At 37.9% G+C, this 19143-nt stretch overlaps 1 protein-coding gene across 5 annotated transcripts in view; it reads left to right on the top strand.

Moving 5' to 3' along the window:
* LOC148357120 (kinesin-like protein KIF21A) overlaps positions 1–18556 on the top strand; it is a 59340-nt gene extending 40784 nt beyond the window's left edge. For 2 of the 5 annotated variants that reach the window (XM_088346628.1, XM_088346626.1), the window contains 14 exons: positions 69–89; positions 767–824; positions 5780–5834; positions 5915–6051; positions 6119–6220; positions 7656–7688; positions 8792–8928; positions 11331–11415; positions 11486–11575; positions 11644–11802; positions 13393–13510; positions 13589–13759; positions 15500–15696; positions 17154–18556. In XM_088346628.1, coding sequence (XP_088202754.1) covers positions 69–89; positions 767–824; positions 5780–5834; positions 5915–6051; positions 6119–6220; positions 7656–7688; positions 8792–8928; positions 11331–11415; positions 11486–11575; positions 11644–11802; positions 13393–13510; positions 13589–13759; positions 15500–15696; positions 17154–17211 — 1421 coding nt within the window. In that variant the 3' untranslated portion in view covers positions 17212–18556. Of the gene's footprint in view, positions 1–68; positions 90–766; positions 825–5779; positions 5835–5914; positions 6052–6118; positions 6221–7655; positions 7689–8791; positions 8929–11330; positions 11416–11485; positions 11576–11643; positions 11803–13392; positions 13511–13588; positions 13760–15499; positions 15697–17153 lie in introns of those variants that run through there. The other 3 variants (XM_088346627.1, XM_088346630.1, XM_088346629.1) reach the window with 2 other exon arrangements.
* Positions 18557–19143: the final 587 nt, after the last annotated feature.

Genomic DNA, 19143 nt, shown 5'->3' with positions numbered 1-19143 from the left:
CTCGTATGATGAACTGTAACCTTTCCTTATAATTGTTTTTCCGCCCGCTGATGTTCTTTAAACTCAAGATTTAGGTTACCTGTCACCAGGTGAGTGATGATTTAATAGCTGTTCACTTGTAAGATTTCAGATATGAGCAATCTTCATGTGAGTTATCCTGATCTTTGTTTATCCCTACCAGTTTGTAACATTTGTGTATTCATGATTTTTAGTATGTTTCCTGTGGTATACTGTAATCCCTTGCTACTGTGCACTTTGCGGCCTCTGTGTACTGCGGGTTGAAAAAAAATAATTTAAAATGTGAAATTATATTCAAGCCTTGTTGCCTGTGTACTGGATGCACGATCGCAGAGTGCGTTTTTTTTTTTTTTCTTGGTCCGCGCTGTTGAATCGTGTCATTGCGGCCCACCTAAAAGGAACTGCACTTTATTGCGTTGATCCAATATCCCCGGTTGACTGTTGCTGAGAGCGGGCGCCAAGAGAGCAAATTTGTTAGGGCTGGCGACTGAAGCGCGCCATTGTGGACCACCTAAAATTAACGGCACGGTTTTGGTCATGATCAGTTTTCCCCAGTCCACCATTGTTTGGGAATGGTGGGTGGGAGGACCTGGTCTCTATTCATCATGATAAACCAGTGATTACAGTAGCTCCTTTTTCCCATATTGTGTTTTGGGCCCACTTTAGTATTTATTCCACTCTAAGAAACCAAATGAAAAATCTTCTGTTGATGGATTTAAAAAGGTCTTGTATTTGTCTGTGTTTGTAGAGAATGGGGATGAAAGCAGTAGCGACGAGTCGAGCCACAGCCCAACCGACGACGGGAGGTAGGACAATAGCGACAACATGAACAGCTTGATGCTAAAGGCGAAGGCTGTGGAATATACGAGAGGCAAAGTGCGCTTTTGATATGTTGTACCAAGGAATGTAGTTAAAATATCCCATTAAACAATTAGCCATTTTCAGACCCCTCCTCACCCCAATGCTAGTTTTTTTTTTTTTTTATTAAACCTTTTTTCTTTTTTCATCGTTATTTTTTAATGTTTCATATTTTTAAATTTCATATTCATTCATTTTATATATATATATATATATATATATATATATATATATATATATATATATATATATATATATATATATATATATTGTATTTTTGTATATTTTGTGATTTTAAATATGTAAAATTTTGATTTTTATATTATTTTTATATTTTAATTAGTGTGTTCTATTTTCAAATATTTTGCATATGTTTTATTTAGTTTTATTTATTATTTTTTTATTTTTTATTTTTATTTGATTTTATATTCGTATTCCGATTTTGCATTGTTTTTATTTGAATTCAATATATTTTGAGAGACTTCTTATGATAAAGGGCTATACTGTACAAACAAACATGACTTGTCATATCTCATTTTTAGGTATTTTATATATTTTAAAATATTGTATAAATTCATAAATAGGTTATCAAACTATATCATGTTTTTAATATTTTACATCTCTAAATATTTGATATTATTTTATATTCTATATAATTTGCAGCACGACATGAGAAAAGAAAACCCGGACTTCTTAAATATCAATTTTCATAACTCAAAAGCTCGGTTTGTGGGAAATGGAAGGCAGAGGAGCTTTCTAAAACATAAACATATATTTTTTCATTCATGTCACGTAAATCTACGATTTGACTTAGTTAACCTCCTTTAAAATGTTTTCCTGCATGAATAACCAATTCCCTAAGCAACTTCTGGTCGTGTACTGACCAACAAAGCCCACTAGATGTCACCTTCTCCTCAATACTCTACGTTACTATTACAAGTCGGGTAACCATTTGAAAATAATAATGGCGATTCTTTTAATTATTTATGATTATAATAATAGGGCTGTATTTTGTTATGAATACGTTTTAATGATTAGGTTTTTTTTCTTTTTTAGGGAGAATTGGTCAAACATGTTATTGTGCATGCTGATTTTTAAAAATGCTTTGTGAGCTACAATATCTTGTTTTGGTCTTCCCTAAACAGTAATAATAATATAATATAAATAAATATCTAAATGAAAATAAAAGCTCTTACATAAATAAGTACATGGAGCGATAAATACCATGAATGTACAAATAAATATACAATAACAGATATATAAACGCATGATCATTTACTTGTCACGCCCTCACAAACATTCTTGCAAATTAGATTGTATTATTTTTAACCCCCAATGTTCATAAATGAATGGATATGAAACAAATCTAAAAATATAGATAATACTTAAATATATACTGAATGAGGAAAACAAATAAAAACAAGACAATTTTCTTTTCACACCCTGGAAAACATTCTAGAAAATTAGATATTAAATATTACCCACCAAAGAATGAATAAATGTAGACATAAATATTAAAATGAATAAACATCTAAAAACTAAAATAAATACTACGATGACAACATTTTTATCAGAGTCTCAAAAAAATGTTCTTGCAAATAACATGGTATTCATTAAGGTGGGGTGCGTCGTCTGTGGTGTCCTAAAAAAGTTACATATTTTCTCTGATAAAGCCCCAATGTGTAATAATTGACCATTAGATGAACTGTATTGTCTGGGTCAAGCATGGGTCACTAATTCATGGGACATCATGGCAGCAGGATGCCAGAGAAACATGGCACCAATGTAAGTGGGATTCCACTGTGTAAAAGAAATACACATTTCTTGACTTATGATTTCTTTTTAGAAAAATTACAATTTGTACGACTGTTCGTGTATTTTTTCATTGTATTCAGATCAATGTGTTTTAGTTTTTTTTACTGGAAGAAAGTTTTTTTTGATGTGGCACTATATATTACACACTTTCCCTTTAAGTATGTGTTAACAATGCCAAACTGAGTTATAGGAGCCCTCAGTGTTTTTCAACCCTTTTTGAACCAGGGTACACTTTTATTTATAAAAAAGTTCAAATATTTCACTCTACTAACGCATAAGCAGATAATTAGTATAAAAAAAGAAGAAAATACTACTTAAAATAAAAAAGAATGATGTGCTTTATGTTTTTTTTTTACAGTACAATCTTAAACCGCTTTGTTAAACAAATTTAGTTATTAAATGTACTGTGCTACCTCAAGAGCAGATCCTTAGTACATAAAAAGTATATAAAAATCTATTGCTACCTACTGATATGGATGACTATTACAGTTCCTCGTCTGAAGAGTGCAAAAATACTGAATCATGGCCTGATTTTAGGGAAAGATAAAATTCCATTGGCACACTAGACAAGGTCTCACGGCACACTAGTGTGCCCCGGCACACTGGTTGAAAAACACTGGTATAATTGACCTATTTATCTTCCACTATTCTTGTTCATCAATTAACTAAAATATGAATGTGAACAACATGTGGAAAGGCCTGTAGCCATTCTGACGTGTCATAGGTTGCCGACCCCTGCTGTAGACCATGCAATAAATAAATTTTAAAAATGCTGATCTGGTGGCTTGTCATTATGGTGTTGTCATGTGAAGTGTCAGTGCCCCCAACTGGTTGCAACTAAGATACAGCTCGATTTCGAAACGGCTTAGCTCACTGAGATGAGACAGCTTTTCGGCACCCACACGGCTCCTCAGACTTTGTTTTTTTTAATGATGCTCCTTAATGTGATCAATGATGCACTCAGTAGCTGATTAAGTGTCGTCGCTAATTTATTGACGAAATAACAAGCGGTGTATATACAGTCACACAATATACAGTATACAGTTCACGTGCACTCACAGACTGACTTCAAAATGCAATTGATAAGCTTCCCTACTCCCCTTACGGAAAACTTAGGCGCTTTAACGGAAAGCCATGTGATGTCCTCATATTTGCGCTGGTCACTCCTGGCGGGCTAAAGGACACTCTGGTGTAAAATACTGGAGCTTTCGCAGTTGCATTTGGTGCAGCTTGATGCGGGCATGTCAATCACCAACTCTAAAAGTTCTTGCTTTACCGCTCACCGAGCTCCATCTAGTGTTAAATTGTCCATCCCTGCGAGTGTTCCAGACACGCAGTAGCGAAAACAATCACCTAACACACAAAAGGTCCTAGTTTTGAGTTCGGGAGAAGGGTGCCACTAGAGTGGGATTAGCTAAGGAGGTAGAGCGCTCGTCTTGGGATCAAGAGGTTGCAAGTTCGATTCCCAGCTCCTCTGTGTCAAAGTGTCCTTGGACAACACATTGAATCCCTAATGCCCCCGATAGCAGGTTGTTGCCTTGCATGGCTGACGCTGCTATCGGTTAGTTTGTGTGTAAAAGAGAAAAGTGTGAAGCACAAAGTAGAGTGCTTTGGGAGGTCTTCATTGACTTGAAAAGCGCTATATTGTCAGACAAGACGAAAAGTAGACTGAGATCACTTGCGCTCGTTTCTTGGTTTTATTGAAAGGAAGGAAATGACAAGGTGGGATTCTTCGATCCGTTGGTTGGCGGATGGACGGAACTTGACAGGCGGGTGAAGGCTTGGCGGGAATGGTCGCGGACAGGCGTAATCGTAGTGTTGTTGGCCGGGGCTGGAGAAGAAGGGCGTCGTAGTATTCGGAAAAGAGTTCAGGAGTCAGACGGGCAGGGCAGGTCGTAGGCAATTACAGAAACGCGTCGGCAACGGGGATCAATCAGAGGAAAACAGGGAGCAGGCAAAGAGTCAGAGGTACGGGCTTACTGAGCTGAAGGCAACAGGTAGCGTGAGTACAATCAGACAGCTTGATTCCGGAAGCTGAGGAGTTAAATGGACAGGGTGTGCCAATCAGCTGTCCTGGCTGTTGGCGCCAAAACCTGAGCCCAGCCGTTCCCAATCCAGGTGTTTGTGACATATATAAATGCAGACCATTTATTTACTATTTATTTATCTACTAGGCTTTACTTGCCTAAGACACACCACAGGAAATGGTGCACCTACAACCTTAGTGTTTAAGAGATAAGTTATATATTATAAATCATAATATAATATTATTCCATATGTTTTGCAGGGGATCCCTGAAGAACGCATTAAATATATATAATAATACTCGCATATTTACAAAACAATTTTAGCTTTTTTCACACAGATTCATAGTCAAAAAACAACTCCCTGAAAATGCAAAACAAAATATAAATTAAAAATGTTTACTCTTCAGTTCTATAAATTAATGATAAATTGCAAAAAAGTCATTATTTACAATTCTATTTTAACCAATTTTTACACAGATCCTCTCAAAAACACGCCAAAAATCTAAATTAAAATAGGTAAAACAAAAAGCAAAAGATCAGCAATTTTTAAGATTAAAAGATTAAATGCACTCTGCTTTGAAGCAATCAATATCATTATAATGAGTCCAAATTTGGCAAATTTTTCTGTTTTTATTTGTACTATACTTACTTTTTAGTCTTCAGTATTAAAGTCAATTATTACCCAACACCTATCGAGCCCTTTCCGTGTTTGTAAACAAGTGTGACATAGCCACGTTGCTCGTGCATTGTTGAGGCAAAATGGCAGAATTTATGTCAGTTTTTAGCAGCCCATTTACAAAAAAAATCATCGAATATCATAGATAGGAACAGCTAGCTACTTTATTTTAGTCATGGTCAAAAAACGACAATGAAAACTTTCTTTTGTTTGGCGCTGGATTTCTTTCTTTTAAGGTATTGGAAACTTTGAAAAATTGGCATTGAAAGTGCTTAAAAGTGCTTGAATTTGGTCATGAAAAAGGTGTACGAACTTTTTATTTACGGCACGATTTATCATCCAAATAAGGATGATAACCAGTTGTTGTTTCTTTCTTTTTTTCCAGCACGCTACCATCAGAGTTAATGAATTTCTGCGGCGATTCACGTCCAAGGAGTAAGGTACTTCAACTAACTTCCCGCCTTCATGCCAACTGTCCTTCAGAATGGTTTTCTGACTGATTTTTTTGCGGCTCCTTCAGGCTCGCAGGAGGACCGCAACCCAGATGGAGCTTCTCTACGCCGCTGCAGGAGATCCATCTTCCCGCTCTCCCACCGGAGACTTCTCAGATCCAGGACACGACTCATCGACTTCTCTCTTGACTCGCCCCACCGCCGTGTAAGAATCAACAATAAACTCCTCTCGAAACCTTCGTTGTGATTAATCTTGGAAGTCTTTTGATTAGCTCGCGATCAAGGTCGCCGACGAGCCCCGCTGAGAAGAAGCAGCTTGAACCTTCTCCTCTCAACCGGAGAAAAACGCGAGCGGCGCCAGATGATGCGAAGATGTAAGTTTGTGACCTCAAAACCTTGGAACAAGCAGTGTTGGGCGCGTTACTGAAAAAAGGAATTTGTTACAATGACTAGTTACTTCTTTTGAAAATCAACTGTGTTATGAAAGCGAAGGACATTCAGTAGTCTCGCCAGAAGAGAAGCAATGCAGTTGAGGACATTTATTACAAAGTTTCAAAATAAAGATAAAATCAGAGTGCACTCTGGACCAATCGATGGAGACGCCTTCTCCCACCAAAGGCATGCAAGAATGTTTCAACCCCTCTCTTATAGTGAAGAAATTGTACAGACCTCACATTACCAGGCAAAAAAAGAGAACTCCCAGTACAAGATTAGTACTGCACATAGCTGAGTCTTTAAGGCCATTGCTTGAAAGTACACTTGAATTAAATGTGCATTTACAATGACTAAAATGAACATTGTAATTATCAAAGTATTGATGGAATGATTAAATAATATACTTAATATAGCTAAGAAAACTCATGTGATAGTGACAACATTCTCAGTGACCTATTTTCATAATAAAACAGTTACCTCCCAGAGTAGTGACACCCAAAAGTAACGCGTTACTCTGAAAGTAACTCTCTAGTTACAAATTACTGTATATACCCGTATTAAAGCCAACCCCAAAATAGCCATGTAATAAACAAAATATAAGAAAAATCACACTTCAACCTGTAGAAGCGGTGAACTCTTCATATTTCTTGGCTTGTGCAATCTCGAGAGCTTGCAAACTAACACAGATGAGACACTCCATACCAATTTTGTTTTTTGTCTCACTGAAATATTTCCTTTTCCATTTCTGTGTAATAACCAATACATTTTCTTTTTTTCTTTCAAGCATGGTTTATTGCAAAAATAAAAGGACCTAAATTCAGCGCTCAATTACCGTAGATTCTGTGCTCGCATTTGCCCCAATGATTCTGTTGTTCCTGAATGAGAGAAGCCTCCTCCCCACACTGCCTTCAATTTGCTACTGGTGACACACAACCAAATGTGCGCATATAAACTCAACCCCTGATTTCAGTTTTCTTCTTTGTAGTTGTAAATACGGCTAAAATGTGAATATATACTGAAGGAAGAATATCAGAATATCAGTTGGGAGAAAATCAGCGTTCTCTGTGCTTGAAACATTTTGTATTCAGTTGTATTTTGTAAGTGGATGTAAACATGCCCGCCTTTCATAAATGTTTTACACAGTGTTGTGTTGTTGGCGGGTCAAGGATTATGTGTTACTTGTGTGTGCAAAGGACTGCTATCAAAGAATAGAAGACAGTATTTTGTAATGCAACAGTTGAATCACAAAGTTTTATCAATATCAATTTACAGTTCCTAATACTGAGAAAACGGGAACGCGTTACTCCCAACACTGGTAATAAGTGACTACAGTACTGTATACAAATGTTTACCCGCACTTTTATGTTATTTCAGATTGGACGAGTCTCCTGTATTTGACGGCCACAGGTACCCTCATTTATTCCGTTTCATTTGGTTTGTTTTTTTCCCCTAATCATTATGACAGAAAAAGTCGGAAAATTCTGAGTATGCATTTAAAAATGTATATATATTTTAAGTGGAGTTTGAATACATTCCCTATTGTTGGAGGAACATTTTTTCAGATTATTCATTTGAAAATTCAAAGAGTTTGACTGGATTATTTAAGATTTCATCCACTGATTAATACCATACCGACCTCATGTTTTGCTATCAGTAATAATGCCAGTCTCGTTTTAAGGAATGTGTAGCTACGCTTTGCTGCCCTCTTGTGGCCGTTTGACAATCATCCATCCATTATCTGCACTGCTTTTCCTCAGTAGGGTCGCGGGCGTGCTGGAGCCCATCCCAGCTAACTTTGGGCAGTGGGCAGGGGACACGATGAACCGGTTACCAGCCAGTTGCAGGTCGTTCTACAAACTAGACAGTACAGCAAAAATAAATTTCCATTATTTCATGCAATTATATGGAAAAAGGTGGCGTGGCTATAATTACATCGTATTTAAATAAAAACGAAAGTAAAAAAAAGCAATACAGTACATTTTGTGGAAATCGCTAAATAAAAATTACAAATATTAGGCCAGAAAAAAAATAATTCATTCGTTAAGAAAAACAAAATAAAATCATAATTAAAATAATCAATTTGTAAAAACAGGAACTAGTATTATTGTTGGAGAGCGATAAATAATAGAAAATATTTCATTTTTTGATTAAATATTTATTATCTGTTGTTTAAACAGAAATATAAATTCAGATTAATTTTGAGTGTTCTGAAATTCAAGTTTTATTTAAATGTTTTGTTTTTATTTATTGATAGATCATTTGCCTCTTTGAATATCATTGCTGAAAATAAAAAAACACATTTTTATTTTTATTTTATACACACAATACTGATCCAATAGGAATAAATAGCATTTTGGTATGTGTGGCAAGCGGCTTAAAAAAAGGTAGTCGGGCTGTATGTTTAGTCAAAATGAATTGAATCAAAGCCAATCCAATCAATCAATTCTTTTAAAAAACTAAGAGCCTTCACATACAATTTTACAAATATTTTAGTGTGTGTTTTATTCCAGAGGCGTAATCAACCCAGTGGTGCCGTTCAAGACAAACAGACCGGCCAAACTTCAATGCGTGCATATTGCCGTGGGACATACCAAGCCTGTCCTCAGTGTGGACGTTACTGAAGATCTGCTTTTCACAGGATCCAAAGGTAATTTCTCCATTTACCTTATGCCCTCCAAATACTGTTATCCGTTCTTAGGTGGGGATCGCAAAGAAAAATTGGAGGCTTCGTTTCCATGGTTATCACGTTTTTGCTTCCAAATCATTGCAAGCCTTGGGACCAATACAGTATTGTTTTGCCGATTAGCAAAGTGTTTACAAAGCACATGGTATTCTAGTGCACATGTGTTAAAAAGGCGGCCCGCGGGCGGGATCAGGCCCGCTGAAATTTCCCGTCCTACCCATGTGTTACCACGCCCTGACCAGGGCCAGAACACGTCGTTCCGCGTCATTTCCACGTCATTACCTCGTGTTGACCACGTGTGCGGCACGCGGTTTAACACGTTAAGTTTTGCGCACGGCCAACTGCGTGTGAATTTCCGACCGCGAGTAAAGCACTGCTGTATCTCGTCTATATGGCGGTCTCAAAACGTCCAACAGCGCCCAACAGCATCCGCTGGCCGTGGTTCAGCCTTGATACGCTCGTGAAAGGCTGTGTACCCGCGCTCTGAAGAATTGAGCAGCGCCAAACTTTTTCGCGCTGCCACCCGCGCGCGAATTTCCGACCGCGTGTTAAGCACTGCTGTATCTCGTCTGCATTGCGATCTCAAAGCGTCCAATAGCGTCCGCCTCACATGCAGAAATTTCTGGCCGTGATTCAGCCGCAAACTGCTGTGTGACCGGCCCCTATGAGATTGAATCCCGCCCGCGAGACAACGCTGAAGGAAGCGCAAGAGAAAAACGAGCTGCAGTTAGAAATATGTCCACTTGATTTTGCCATAGCCAGGCGCCTCTCACAAATACTGTACTTGTATTTCTTTCTTTCTCTCTCTCTCTCTCTCTCTCTCTCTCTCTCTCTCTCTCTCTCTCTCTCTCTCTCTCTCCTACTCTCTCTCTTCCTCTATTTTTCTCTCACTTTCTATCCCTCTCTTTCACTCGCTCTGTCTCTCTTTTTCTTTCTTTGTTCCTCTTTGTCTTGTTCTCTATCTGTGTCTTTTTACCCTCTTTTGCTCTCTCTTCCTTTTTTCCTTTTCTTTGTATTTTCTCTCTCTCTCTCTCTTGTGCCCCCTCCTCTTTCTCCCCTTCTCTCTTTCATTCCTTCTCTCTTTCTCTCTCTCTATTTCTGTTTGGATTTTTTTTCTCTCTCTCTCTTTCCCCCTCTCTCACTATTTCTCTTTTTATCTCTTTTGTCTCTCTTTCTTTCTCTCTTTCTTTGTCCCACCCGCTCTCTTTTTCTCTCCCTCTTTCTCTTATTTTTTCTCTCTTTTTTTCCTCTCCTCAATCTACTAGTCTTTCTTTCTTTGTTTCTTTCTTTCTCTCCATCTTTCCTTTTCATTTTTCCTTTTTTCTTTCTTTTGTTATTTCATTCTTTCTCTCCCCCCCATCTTTCCTTTTCAATCTTCCTTTATTCATTTTTTCTTTCTTTCCGTCCATCTCTCAAATTCATTCTTCCATCCTCATTAGTCCGGCCCCAGACAGAATGTTTGTTCTATTGTGTGGCCCCCGAGTTAAAATGAGTTTGACACCCCTGTTCTAGTGGTAGCTCCCGTACCTTGTCTTTTTAATGCACAGACCAGGACACTCAAGAATGTTGGTCCTGCTGCCTGGGGGCGGCCCCAGTTAAGGTAGCAGGTCCAAAGATACTTGTATGACTGACAACACACAACACGTAGCAGTCAGTTTCACCATGAGCACCCAAGAGAACTATGTTATCATAATAGAGACTCTAATTATACAATATGCTGAAAATGTATGGAGACAGTAATGATGAGAATGATGATGGTAAAAAATGAATAAAGTAGTGATGGTGATGATGATGATAATGAAGAGACTGTGTATCCACAGAGCCAATGTAAACATGTATATTCAAAAGTTATTTTTTAGATGTAAATACACAGGGGATCTAGATGTGGGATTCAATTGTTACAGAAGCCTGCAAGTAGGATTTAATAAGCACATGCTTCTTCCCACTACCTTTCGATTTCGAAAATGTACGTTGACATTTTTTTAATTTGTTGTTTGGTTTTTGCTTGTGTCATGTTCAAAAGAAAAGTTTCACTCATTCAGAATATTAGCTGAATGAAGAGAAAGGCATTGTGGGAGGTAGTTCAGCTCATATCATATAGGCATTTTCATATTGCGGTGATCCAAACCAATTTAAGACTATTAGAGACAAAACTCTTTATACGAAAGAACACAGCAAAGTTGGAATTGTATACGTTTTTGCCCATGTAAAATAATCTCTTGTTTATGTGGTATAGAAATCGGCCAAAAAGACCACAGTATCCCACACCATAAAGCGAAAATGTAGCAAGGCGAGGTCACAATATATTGAGAGATTACTGCATTTCTAGTTACCTAACATTTTTTAATTTCATGGTTGTACATCAGATCGAACGTGCAAAGTGTGGAATTTGGTTACGGGTCAAGAGATCATGTCTTTAGGTGATCATCCGGGCAGCGTCGTCTCAGTCAGGTATTAATTACAGTTAGGACTTATTCTTTTTTTTTAAATGCGCTATAAATTTTCTTGGCCTATTCTGAAGGTACACTTCCAGCCTCGTTTTCACGGTTTCCATGGCATACATCAAAGTGTGGGATATACGGGACTGCGCGAAATGCATACGGACGCTTACGTAAGTACATATTTCTATTGATATCAAAATAGCAAAGGCATACGTCAAATACTTTTGATTTCTTTAAGGGCTTCTGGCCAAGTAAATAGTGGCGACAGTTGTTTGTCAGCCAGAAGCTTTTCTATCCCCCCTGGAGAGAGTCAAGTCAATCATATCGCCATCAACCCGGACGGTTCCTTCCTATACGCCGCCACTGGCAACGCCGTGCGCATGTGGGATCTCCGCAAGTACGTTTCAAGTAGAATATTTTTGTGTGCAAGGAAGGCGAGAAATGACTTGGGAGTGGTTGTCAGGAATTATCTGCCAATGGGATAGAGTTGCAACTAATCAATGAATTGTGATCAATTAGTTATGCAGATAGCATTTAGTTACATCCATCCATCTATTATCTGCACTGCTTATGTACAGTAGGCTCGCAGGGGTGCTGGAGCCCATCCCAGCTATCTTTGGGTAGTGGGCAGTGGATACCCTGAACCGGTCGCCAGCCAGTCACAGGGAACACAGAGACAGACAATTCACTCGCACATTCACACCTAGGGACAATTCGGACCGGCCAATAAACCTGACATGCATGTTTTTGGAATGTGGGACTAAACCGGAGTGCCCGGAGGAAACCCACGCAAGCACGGGGAGAACATGCAAACTCCACACAGGAAGGTTTGATCCCAGGACCTCAGTACTGTGCTGCCGTGCTGCATTTAGTTACAAATTATCCAAATTTGATAAAGATTAACGGTTGATAATCCTTCGGTTATCGCGGTTAAAGGAGGGACAGGACCCCCTGCGAAACGGGAAAATCCCAAAGTATATTCCTTTATTTAGCTTAATATTTAATTCTGATTCATTACGAAAGATCAAATCCAATTGGCAGGCTTAAGTATTTGCTGTATTTTATAAACACTTTTTTTTTACAAATAACTAAACCAGTGGTAAATCATAATTTTAAAAATAACTTCCTGTTTTGATGCACAACTCTATGAATTAAGCACCAGAACAACTTCACTTTACATGATACTCTGCCGCATCATATAGTCGTTATGGAAAACTGCATTTACCTTCCGGTTCTGCTTTACAAAAATCAAACATTTTTGAAAAAGCACCCAGGAGCTACTAGTTAGTGCCATAGACCCGCCTGTGGCTCCTGAGCAGGTTGAGCGTGTAGAGAGGTCCAAGATTGCAGGCGATAGAAAGCATTTCCCCCTGTTTAACCAATCAGAATGCAGAACACAATCTGCAAATCAGTGAACCAGCGACAACCAAAGCACCAAGTAGCAAGGTGTCCATGGAGTTAGTTTTGATAGAAGATCCATCTTCTTTAAATTAAATCACAATAAAACAATTTGGTGACGTTGTAATTTGGACATTAATAGTCTGTCTGCGCATGTTGTTTTCTTTTTAATATACTAAACAATCTGAAGTGTCAACTTTGAAATTTTAGTGTTGGCATTTAGTAAAAAAAAATGTTTTTAGTTGTTGTTTTTTTAAACATGCTTTTTATATATATTTATTTCTTTATTCTTTCAAGAGATCTTTTTTAATATTTTCTAACATTATGTGCCAAATAAATACTTGAATCATACTTTTAAATTGTATAGAAATACATTCTTTTATTTTCATTTTCTTCAATTCGTTGATCAATCAAGTACTAAATTCTAAAATACACGTGAATCAAAAATTGGATAAGTGTAACCCAAATTAAATTTCTTTGTTTTTTTATACTCTTTTTGCATTTATGATCGTTTAAGAACAAGTCATCAAATTATTAACATGAGAGCTTGTTAAATATCAACACTAATAGTTTTCACGTGGTGTGTTAGGTTTGCCTCTACAGGGAAGCTGACGGGCCATTTGGGAGTTATTACCTGTCTCGCAGTTGATAAATCGGGTCACGGGCAAGACCGGGTGCTTACCGGTTCCAAGGACCATCACATCAAAGTTGGTGGAACTCTCCAAGACACGTCGTCATAAGACACCTCACGCTAAAAATCACGATTATCGTTTTTTTTTTTCCAGATGTTTGAAGTGACGGAGGGAGCTCAGGGGAGCATCAGCTCCTGCCACACATGGGACCCACCTCATCAGGACAGCGTTGAGTCTCTTACCTTACACGGAGATTTTGTCTATAGTGGCTCCAAAGACTATTATGTCAAAAAGTGGGACATAGCCAGTAAACGTCTGCTGCAGGTAAGCTTGATTCCAACCAAGGAATTCTAATTTTCCAGGACAAATTACCGTATTTTTGCACTATAAGGCGCACCCAAAAACTCCAAATTGGCCAGAAAATTACACTTGCACCTTATAATTCAGTATGGCTTATATGGGGACAGAATTGGAAATGCAATATGATCCATCCATCCATTTTCTTTCGCATGCGTTACCATATGTGTGCAATTATTGATCAGTTGATAAATTTTGTTGCAGACCACAATTGCATAATAAATGGTGACAACTGGAATTGAACTGGGTAGAGCTCTGAATTTTCATCACCAGGACACTAGGGACACTCGCTAGGGTTTTTTACACTTGCATAACATTGAATGCTATCGGAACTAAACCTGAATTGCGGGGGGAGAGCGCCGAATTTTAACGTAGACCACAAAGAATGCAAATAACACATAAAAAAGGATTACGTGTTATCACGTTATCATACTATTTTAAGACACAGTAGATATGTTGGCTGTGTTGGAGATAATTTTGTTTCACTTTCTTTTAGCACAAACTCAGCATTGTAAGTGACAAACGTTTTTGCATATGTGTAAACATGTGTTTATATGATTCAGGAAGACTTAACTACCTCCCACAATGCCTGTCTCATTCAGTTCAGAATCTTGTGCGCTCATATATGTCTGACAATATAATCACCCGGCCTAATGACAACAGCAACAACTTTGTATTGTTATTAAAAACAGTGAGAAGATTAAATGAAACCTGTTGCCTTTTCATGTGTTGTCTGTATCTTTAGAGCTCTAGTGGATAGGATCTAGCGCGCTCCTCGCCATGATCTGGGTTTGATTGCAGTTGCATCCAATGTTATGCAATCATCTGCAATTGTGATCAGTGATTAATTTGATTGATCAAACAGTGGGCAAATACCGCACTTTTCTTATTTATTTACTGTAGTTTTAATTCTATGTGCTTTACAGTCTAGTGAGCATATATATATGATGTATAAAATGAACACCATTTTGTGGGGTACACCTTATTTTCTGTTGTGCCTATAGTGCGGAAAATATGGAAAAAACTGTCAGAAAGTGTGTGGATTTCTTCAATACTGTCAAGAACCAGAACAGGATCAGGACCCAAACGTGTGACGTTTTTCACACAAGCTTTTTATTTTACGGGAAATGGGGGTTCATGCACGTTAGGCAGCAGTCTGGTGTGAAATGATAGGAAGCCAGAGGCCGACGAGATCGATACCAATTGCCGAGTTGATATCGGACAGATGGGGGCGATACCGAACGGAATTGATAATGAAACAGGTTAATGAAAACTAAACAGGAAAAACTAGACGAGAACGAAAGCTGGAGAGAATAATGAACAGGACAGAGATAGACAGCAACGAAACTGGAAACCGATATTAAACAGGACAAAAGTAAACGGGAACAATACCGGACAGGGGAATACCAACAGGAAATAGGACCGAGTCAAAACCCACGTCTTGCGGGGCAGAGGTTTGTTGACGGACTGACAAAGGAATGAGAGCACTGAGCTTAAATATACAGAAAGCCAATATGTCAATGAGCCGCAGCTGGCGCCGCACAGGCGGGGCCAATTGGGCACCATGGCAACCGTGACAAATACTGGCTAAATTAAAATGGATTCTGGTGTCATTTGCTGTTGATGGCATTGACTGTCATATATGGTAATACATTTTCTACATAGACCCCAAAAAATGTAATTGAGTTTGGATTTTTCATTTTTCAGTCAGTCAGTTGCCAGACAGACTGGGTCAGCACTTTAGGCGTGGTACCTGGTTCCTCGGCGCTGCTCAGCGGGTGCAGAGGGGGGCTTCTTCGCTTGTGGCACGCTGAGTCACTAGCGCCCCTAGGGGACGTCCAAGGCCATGACAGCCCCATAAACGGCCTTGCTACCAACAGCAGTCTTCTGTTCACCGCTTCTGAGTGAGTCCTTGTTGATACTGCAAATAGGCATTTAATAGAATGTTATGTTGTGCTTTTTTTATTTAGCTCAGTTAAAAATGTGGTTTTAATTCCAAATCCCTAAATTTTGTTATGTTCGGCCTGAACCTCAGCCTTGGTATTTTATCCTAATTGCTTGCTACTAGAAATAACACCCAGGATACTGCATATAGTTGTTGTACTGTATGCCAGATCTTTCTGGAACAGCTGTAGAGCTCTTTACTGCATGACACTGAAGAAGCCTCGAGCATGGGCGTAACCAAGTTTTGGGTGTGTTCAAGCACCCCCAAATTCACCCCAAGCTCTCCTAAAAAGTATAGCATTTTTAAAACGTTCTTTTCTTTCAGTGCCAATACTTGTAAATAAGTTTTCAGAAGCATTGTCCCTTAATGCATAAAAATACGTGGATATATATATATATATATATATATATATATATATATATATATATATATATATATATATATATATATATATATTTTTTTTTATTTTTTTTTTATTTTTTTTTTAATTTTACTTTATAAAAGCTTTGGTGCTGCTAAGCAATAAGTATCAAGCCTCTGAGAATAATTTCAGTTTGAGAAAAAAAATCATCAATTGATGGCTGGAATGGCATTGACCAATTCTTTGTCAACCCACCTAGTGCCTAGTTTTTCTTCCTGTCTCCACTGTATGACACTGTATGGCAGTGTGTTGGCGTTCTATATGTTCAGTATGCTCAATGTTTTGAGAAAAGCGAATATAAAACATATAGACTGTTAACGCTTCAAAGCTAAGCTCCTCAATCGTTGTGACAGAGAGGGATGAGAAAAAACCCAGTATAAGCAAAAAATAAGGCAACTTTTTTTCCTAAATGCTGGGGTGCATAGTTTTTGTTGTCCTTAAAAAGTTGAAAAATAATAATTATCTCTACAAAGTATGTATTAACAATGCCCAACTGAGTTCAATGAGCCTTCATATATTTTTTCCACCGCAGATATCTGCTTCTATATTACTTTTATAATCACCACGTAGCGCATTAGGCTGGAGGAAAGGTTATGGTTAACGTGCTCGAGGTTTTCTTTAATACTAGGATGAAAATGGTGAAAGTAAGAAAAAGACTGTTTCAAATACAGTCCAAATGCTAACTCAAACCCCAAATAAGAAAAGTTTATTCGAGCGCATCTAAGAGTGACACGTACGTGCATGTGTCATACAAGCAGCTTGACAGAGGCTGCAATACAGATTTCAGCCAGTAGAAAGCAACCTTCAAATAAGGCGACTTTTTCCTCTTTCTGTGTGACCTGGTACCAAACGACCCGGTATCGGTCTGCGGCCCGGGTGGTTGCTGATCACTGATTTTGAGCCATACAAATTAATTATATATTTGACTTCAATGGAAACCATTATAATTTTGCTAGCATCTTTCTGTCACTAATGCTATTTTTTTTTTCACACAGCGACCGCACCGTGAAAATATGGGAAGCAAAAGGATCTCTTGAAGATGGAATACTTTAACCCCGGAAAATTAGAGTAGTTCGGGCCGTGAACAGGATGTTTCTTCCATTTTTCTAAATAGACATGTCCAACTACTATGCCGTTTACACTTTTGTGTGCTTCTTTGTATTGATCCTTTTTATTCCAAGGACGAGAATTTATCCGCTACTTTTTTGAGCTGGACTTTAAATGCTGTCTTCGCCGAATGAGAATTTTTTTGATTTTTTTTTTGCGTTTCATGGATGAGAGGTTTTGATGAAGATGACCCTTTTCCATAAAGTGCCTGTCGCCTTCAGCATTGACAGAAAGAAACATATCTCATGTCCTCATACCCCGTTACTAGAGATGCACCGAAATTAAAATCGAAACCGAAAAGGTGTAACCCCACAAAGAAACACTGAAATAAATAACAAAAAAATACAGGTGTATTTATTTTGCACTGACTTTCTCAAAAGGCATAATATAAACTGATAACTGACTGGCATATCACTAGCTAATTATTTTGAATAATATTAGATTCTCCCAAAACAAAAACGATGTTGAGTACATATATATGGGTCATTTAGCTTATGATGGACAGACAAGTGAACACGGAAAGAGGGACCTGATGATGATGATGATGATGATGGTGCGGTATTTGGTGCAGTCTAATGGAAAACAATCACTTATTGGACATAATGAAATTATAATATTAAACTAAATTCTCGCACACAGCATAGCACCAGTCAATTGACTTCAGGGATGAATGTTTTGCAAATTAAAACTGCTGTGTAGTGTCAGCCAGATTCCAATATCTTGGTAGCAAAGAGAGACACGAAGCTTGGGAGAGCTTATGACCTCCATCTTTTTCTCTCTAGTGTAAAAAATTTAAAGATAAGCAACAAACTCCACCCCAAGAGAAATCCAGCTTCACACGTCTCGCCTCACTCAAGATGCGACGTCATTACAACATAGTTTTTTTCGGCCATAATCGAAAATGCACATGGTTATTTTCTGCAGAAAAGAATTTGGTGCCAAAAAATTGGTGCATCCCTTTATTGTAATATGTATTTTTCTTGCTTTTGGCAAGTTTTGCATTTCATATTCCCCCTCCCTAAAATGTGAATTACGGTACATTTCCATTTTAATGATTTTGTGTCTTGTTAAGCAACCTCTGTCCAGAAAACTGCTGAAAATGTAATTCTTCTGTCGTATTTGCACTTGATAGAAATCGTTGCATTTCCAAGTTGAGATTTCTTTATCACCTTTTTTAATCAGGTGCAGTGAAATGACCCCTCTGTACTTGTGCGATATTTGTGTATACTTGTCTTGAGTGGTGTGTACTCTAAGATGACAGTGTGAGAATAAAGGTCGACGAGAAACTGTTTTTTCCAAACTCTATTACTTGTTGATGCACACACGAGGGTAGCAAATTTCAACCTGTTTAGAAATATAATTAGAACGTTCCAGGAAATAAGTCTTTGGCAGTTTTTTCACACTTAAGTAACACGTTTATTTATTGCCTGGTATTCACTTGAGCCAACTCTGTTGCATAGATAATGTTCTGCCAATTGTTTGTTCCTTTTGTTTTGTTTTTTCAAAGAAAATATACAAATAAGTGGAAAATTTCAACTCTTGAAGAGGCCGGAGACACAAATGAATGTTGTGTGATGATCAATATTTAATGTTCCATTGCTGAAGCTTGCAACGTGTTAATAGGCCCTGTGGGAGCAGAGCAACCATTTCTGGGCTGAACTTATCTCCTCTACTTCCTATAATAATGACAAATTGTAAGAACAAAAGAGTGTGGCTAATTCTAGAACTGGAAAACTAATTGGTGCAACATTATTTTTTTTTTTGCAAAGCTGGTCCTTTGCTTTTTCTATAAACAAGTCAAGTCAAGTCATGTTTATTTGTATAGCCCTTAATCACAATGAGTCTTAACGGGCTGCACAGACCACAGTCTATTATGAC

This window comes from Urocampus carinirostris, chromosome 11 (genome assembly GCF_059441175.1).
Source record: "Urocampus carinirostris isolate Australia breed hairy pipefish chromosome 11, RoL_Ucar_1.0, whole genome shotgun sequence".
NCBI classification, from domain to species: domain Eukaryota; kingdom Metazoa; phylum Chordata; class Actinopteri; order Syngnathiformes; family Syngnathidae; genus Urocampus; species Urocampus carinirostris.
This window is presented reverse-complemented; position numbering and strand designations above follow the sequence as displayed.